Source organism: Limulus polyphemus, unplaced genomic scaffold (genome assembly GCF_000517525.1).
Source record: "Limulus polyphemus unplaced genomic scaffold, Limulus_polyphemus-2.1.2 Scaffold2038, whole genome shotgun sequence".
Taxonomy (NCBI): domain Eukaryota; kingdom Metazoa; phylum Arthropoda; class Merostomata; order Xiphosura; family Limulidae; genus Limulus; species Limulus polyphemus.
The window spans coordinates 140,034-146,731 of NW_013667648.1; the positions used below are offsets into that span (position 1 = coordinate 140,034).

Consider the following 6,698-nt stretch of genomic DNA (forward strand, 5'->3'; position numbering starts at 1 on the left):
GAAAAACTTTAATATAAGCTTAACATGACAGCAATATAAGCTTATATTAAAGTTTTTCTTCATTACCCATTTAAGCCGTCTCCAGCCATTATTAGTCTCAAAGTGGGTTCCTCGTCATCGAAGTTGACAATAAGTGATGTAACTGACTTTGAAACAGAACTTGGTGAGGTTAAACAAGGTTAAATGAGGATGTGAAAATTCTGCTTTTCAGGTCTTTGATAATTAGTTAAATAGCACAGTTGTAGGTTTCTTCTATTTGTCAGAGAAACAGACATCAACAGAAGAAAGGTAACCAAAGCACTACTTATCAAGTCATCTAAGCAAACTGTAAATAAATATCCAAGACCCCCCCCCCCCCCTTATTTGATATTAATATTTTATCTACCTCATTTTACGTAAAAGTTAATTGAGCACCACCTACAAACCTTGTCCTTGCCATTATGAGTTTGTAAAGTTCTGAAATTCAGGCTGCTTTATTGAATATAACTGTTACCTGATGATGATCTGATACTATAGGTTGAAATGTTATAATCATGAAAATTCAAATTTCTCTACTGTAGAAGTTGCTGTTATTGCATTTTTGAAAGAGAGGGATTGCAAAAACAAATACTGAATGACTGATTTTTAGTTTTGTTAACAAAGAAATGTGGATGCATATATATATGTGTGTGTGTTTGTTTATTATTATGTTTTTACTTTTCATGTAATTGATCTTGGCAGAAAGATAGATAATGCTTTTCTTTCTATCTGTGCTAGACATTATATTGCATCATTCCTATGCTCAGATAGACAGAAAATAATTACAATGTTGAACTTCTTTACTTTCTTTGTTGGAAATTGTAATTATTCTGGTATATTACATTTGATGCTTATATTGCCAATTGATATTCTTAATTAATTACACTAATATAGGTAAAGGACAGTATCATTGAACAGTATTTGTTTACACTTTATGCAATTTAAATAATACAATGTGTTTACTGTTTCCAATAATGTGACCTGACAGTAATGCCTAATGAGGTTTCATCTACCACATGTAACTATTACTTTATCCCACTTGGGAATGATCCACTCTGACATTTCTGTGCTAGTGTCCTACATTACCAGGCATGGGTACACCTGGTCAAGATACCTTAATTTTCGATTGTTGTATTTTCTTTATTAGACTGACTGCCACCATATCATTTTGTTGGCATGTTTCAATAAGTTTGCCCTGAATCTGGTCACAAATCAGTTATCCCATCCAGACAGGATTCTACTGATGGTATGGTCTTTGGATCTTCTCATTTTACCCTTTCATCTTGATACAGACCTTCCCCATTTTTAGTTTCCTGTTCATGTGGGAGAAGTGGATGCTCTCAGTCAGGATTGAACAGGTCATTACCTCTATGCATATCCTCCTATTCAGCTTCTTCCTTGTGTCCTATCAATAGTTCAGATTATTCTGTGTCGAGTTCTCCTGGTGGCACCATATTGGCCAGATCTAATGTTTTCCACTTCTGCAGTGGCTTTGGTGTCACCTCCCCTTCCTCTGCCTTCATATCCCACACTCCTTTTTCAACCTCATTCCTATGTGCATCATCCATCCATACACACACTCCATCATCATCATGTGTGGCTTTTGTCTGATCCCTTATCTTAAGGTCGAGAAATTCTGAGCATTTAGCTTCCTTGGTTTCCCTTCCTGTTCATCCTTCCTCTTTGACGGTTTACCAGCATAGGTGATATACTTATTGCTATTGGTCTATATGTGTAAGTTATCATCCTACCATTCCTCCATTGCCATCCTTTTTCACTTGGCTTTATGACTGGGACATATCCGTTTTCTTTGTTGTGGGTTATAGGGCAGTTTTGTCTTCCACTTTTTGGTTTACCAAATTTGTTTCTGTGTTCCAATTTCATGTACTATGTATATTATTTCACTGATTCTCCATTATTTATCTTCTCCACCCTGTTTTTCTCCAGGATTGGAACCTCATTCTTGTCCTTCATACTCTTACTCGTCCTCCTTTGTCATCATGTTTGTCATATTACTTTTCTTTGATGTCTTTGTTCCTCATTTTGTTGGCATGTGGTCACCATCTTTCCAAAGTGTTTGGTGTTGGGTTCGCTATGTTTTGTTCTTTATGCCCAAGATTTCAGCTGCTCAGGAGAGTAATCCTGATTTCACTCCTCATTGCTATCCCTTCATCTCCCACCTTTAGGACTGTTCCGATCCTTACTGACTTTTTAGATGGTATATGACATGTACTGTGTCCTTCTGTGGTTTCCAGATCCATTTGTTTCTTCATTGGAATCCTACTTTTCTCCTTATGGGTTGGATTCACCTGTCACTTTGCCTGACATATTTTTCCCTTTCTCTGGATGTTTGTCATGTTTTTCCCATCAGATTTGTCACCTTACCTTGTCCCTAGCTGCTCTTTTCAGTCTTCCATTTGTGGACATCATCAGGGCGGGTATGTGAAGTACAACATTTGTTTTAATTTTTCTTTACAGGGGCCTTTTTCAACATATGATTTGGTCCCACTCTGTGGTGAGTGGTGCTTGACCAGGTATACTTAATCCTAAATCTGCTCCATGCATCCTATGACTGTAGTAGATGTCTATCACGGTGAAGCTGTTTATATTGTGAACCTGACATACAATTCCAGATGCTGCTAGGTGTTGGTTGATTGATTCCATCCCATTGTTTCTTAGGCATCGATATCACAAATATTACGTGAAATATAATAAAAAGTCACAGATTCATGTTACACACACACCGTAGAGATGGAATGTTCCATAGGACCACTCGACCAAACATGGTCTTCATAAATAGGTTCATCCCAGACTGTACACTCATGGAATTACATGGGTAAAGCAGATGGGTTGCCTGCCTATCTCTGATGCTCTGTAGCATTGAAACTCTTCCTACTGTGGACCTGATGTATAATTCCAGATGCCGCCATTAATGTGGTAGCTCCAGTGCCGTGGTCTTCGGGACTCTCTATCACACCCCCCCCCTCCTTCTAATGGAGTATGGGAATCCTTGCCACTTCCTAGTTCCTAGCTGCTAGGGTGGTGGACCATAGAGGCTAAGTAGCTTAAATCTCATAACATTATAGATTTATATGTAGTTATTATTTTTAGTATATTGACTTTTGAGCCATGCCTGGCTAACAATACAGAAGTTACAATGATGCAGTTCACGTGCACTCATGTTAACATATCAAATAACATAAAACTGACCTTTCGTCTGTACAAAGTAACTTGTCTTGACTGTCTTTTAGTAGAGTGGTATTTTGTAAAATACAGTCACATTTCAATTATTATACATTATATATGTATATAGATTATTGCTATTTTGAAATAAGTTTTTAAACTTATTTTTCTTAAAACATAGAACAGTAAATAAAGAAGTAAAGCAAACAATTATCTCTTCTATTTGTGACCTTTGTACACTGTTGCTGCTTGGCGTAGGTTGCTAAGCCTTTAAAAATTTTGCACGCGGAGGATATGAAACAAAATATATTTTTTAGGTTCTTTATATACAGTTGAATAACTAAAAAATCATAAATTACTACATCAGTACCATAGAATTCCTCTATAATTTATCAAGCTTAGTAACTAAGCTGTTTTTGAGTCTACAAAAATATGAAATTTTGAGCAGACTAAAGACACAACCTACCTCCTTGAAATCTTGGTTCAAAAGAACAAGACGGTGTCCTAAGGCTTTAAAATGGCTGAAAAAGCCACTATTGGGACATTCTGAGTTTTTGAATTAGTTATTCACATGTCATATATTGAAGTAAGTGTATATAAAGGAGCATTTCCAAAAATGGAAAGAGGTGGGCACGAGGGCCACTGTGTTTGATTCATTATATGAGCAATATCTTAACAAATAGAAAAGATATAGAGGTTCGTATTTTATATTCTACTTTGTCAATATTGTTAGTTTGAGTTCCTAATTCCTACAAAACTATAGAGTTAGTATTTTGACATCACAAGCATCTAATTTGAACTAGTGCTGCAATCAATAGTGGTAACAAGACACATAAAAATCGATGTTTAACTGTTTTTTTTTATATCTACTTTTAACTAAGAAATTAAATAATGTACAATGCTAAAATTTGAATTATAATCTACAGTTTGATACCAAACTTATTGACATAAGATCATGAAATAGTAATTCAATAAAATTTTGAATGTGAGTCAACAAATGCAATAACATGGTCTTTGACCCATGACCCATCTCAAAAAGTTTAATTGAAAATATATTTCAGATAGATATGTACTTCCTCTTGCATTTCCCACCCTTCCTCCCAACTTCTGATGTGATTTGGTTCAATTAATTATGACTAATCTTGAAGTGATTAACAAGTGCATGATTAAAGAGGGTGTTGGTTACCATAAGGTAGTGTTGTGCTCCTATTGGTGGAGGGTTGGTGTATGATCATTTACATCTTGATATACAGTAAAGTTGTAGGAGTTTCAAGGCTAGTGATGAGCAGAAAATTTGTGCTGATAGAGGGAAGTACTAGTTAAGAAAGTTTTTTTGTTATAGGAGGTAAGTATCTATTGGAAATACATTTTCAGTTTAGGAAAATGTTAACTTTTGTTGTTGTTACTGTTATTCTGTAGGCCCAGAAAGAAAATCTCGTATTCCAGATGAAGAAGCTAATGTTATTACAGCCTACCATGAAGGAGGTCATGCTTTGGTTGCTTACTACACCAAGCACTCTCATCCACTACACAAGGTGACAATCATCCCCCGTGGACCTTCACTTGGACATGTGAGAAAGACCTTTTATAGTAATTTATACAGATTTTATATATAAAATCAGAAATGTGTTGAAAATACAATTTGTTTTTCAAAAATTCTTATAGTATTCAGTGTGATGCACATTATAAGTGTGCAGGAAAAAACCTTTGATATACTGAACTTGCATCAAAATCATCCTTCCTTTTGCCAGTTTCTTAGGAATTTTCAAATCTTTTTCCAGACTTGAGAATTGTCATTGATATTTCATTTGTACTTAATCAAATGGCATAAAACTTAGTATACACTTTCTAAGTAGCATCTAGTTTCTGCTTTAAAAAATTAAAATAACTTTAGATATTGCCTTGAGAAACACCTTTCGAAAAGAAATTACAAATACATGCATTTACATCAAAATATAATTTTTTTTATGAACAAGAAAGTTTAATTTGAAATGTCCAACTAATTTCAACTTGTTTAATATTCATTAACTCTTTCCACACTGGCTCAATTGAATCAACCTAACTTGTAACCATTTTGTACTCGTTACAGTTTCCATACAATAACTTTTGATACAGTATGTATATAATCACAAAATTTGACAGATTCTCAATAAACATCCCAAGACTTTTGTAACGAAAAAGATTTTTTAAATTAAATATTTTTTAATAAAGATTTGTTTCTGAATATATCAAGTATTTTTGTTTACTAGTCCAAGTGCAAAGTAATTTTCATGTTAAAATTACAAAAATCTTTTATTTATCTGAAAATTTTGAAATTTCATGTGTAATTTCTAAAATCACCTAAATAATTAGAAAATGCTATTTTTCATTAAAACTATATTTTATATGTTATCTTCTCTACCATAATTCTGTATGAGGTGAATCAATTTGACCACCAAAAAAAAGGAAATAAATCTAAATTACATTTTTTTTTTCTTTCTAGATCACTTCAGATTGTAATATGAAACTACATTTGTTATATAGCTTTAAACTCATAACAGTATACATCTGTTTTTATTTAAATTTTATTGTGTTATTGTCCTTTGAATCATGTCTAAATTAATATTCCCACCATAAAATTTACATAATGTATGGGTTGCTTGGGAGCTGCTAATGAGCATACCTTATGAAAAAAAATTTATTATTCTTATTGTTCGTTTTACATTTCTCTTACTCTTATAATAATAAATAAAGAATACACATGAAAAACAAGAAATAAAATACCTGGTGTTTTTTTTTATGCCTTTGACTGTCAGTGACACTTAAGCCTACTTTTTTATACTAATGATACTACTGCACTAAATAATTTTTCATTTCATTATATAATGTACCAAAGAACACAGAATGATAACATGCAAAAAGCAAACAATATCACATAGCTATTGCAATTTTTTGGCTTTCTAACTATGTGATAAGAGCTGTTAAAAATTCAGCTAAGCTCATCAAAGTGTTTTCCATGGGAATAAAAATTTTACTTGAAGTGAAATAGACAGTTCTATGTATTGAAAACAACGTGATACAATACATAATTTGATAGATTAAAACCTTGGCTTTCTGTTGGTTATAAATAATGTACTATTAAGCATCAAAGAGAACTAGAAGCAATTTCTGAAAGAGAACATGTGACAGGTGAATATGGCAAGTGGAGTCTGATTTTATGTCTCTGTAACCAAATAAAATTGAAACCTATAAAAATTATGCTTTGCCTGAGTAATGACAATGTTATAAAGAGTAATTTACATTAAAATTTTTAGTTTGAGGAGGGGTGGTAAATAAATTGGAGAAGAGGGGATACCTGGACAGAAATGTCACAATTCTCACATTAGGGAAAATTGAGGATTGCCTTATAAAATTAAGAATCTGAAACTTATATGATGTTAAAATTTGGATTATTAGCTATGTTTTTATGCCACATTTATTTATATAACATGATAAAAAAATAGTTTAATTAAATTTTT

The 6,698-nt window shown here is 33.0% G+C and overlaps 1 protein-coding gene across 6 annotated transcripts in view; it reads left to right on the top strand.

The window, feature by feature from the left end:
• LOC106465749 (ATP-dependent zinc metalloprotease YME1 homolog) overlaps positions 1-6,698 on the top strand; it is a 174,194-nt gene that overhangs the window by 121,890 nt on the left and 45,606 nt on the right. For all 6 annotated transcript variants that reach the window (XR_002612047.1, XM_022393673.1, XM_022393674.1 and 3 more), the window contains exon 15: positions 4,621-4,772. Coding sequence is in view for 5 of the 6 variants with exons in the window: in XM_022393673.1 (XP_022249381.1) it covers positions 4,621-4,772 (152 nt within the window). In the remaining variant the exon portion in view is untranslated. The remainder of the gene's footprint in view (positions 1-4,620; positions 4,773-6,698) is intronic.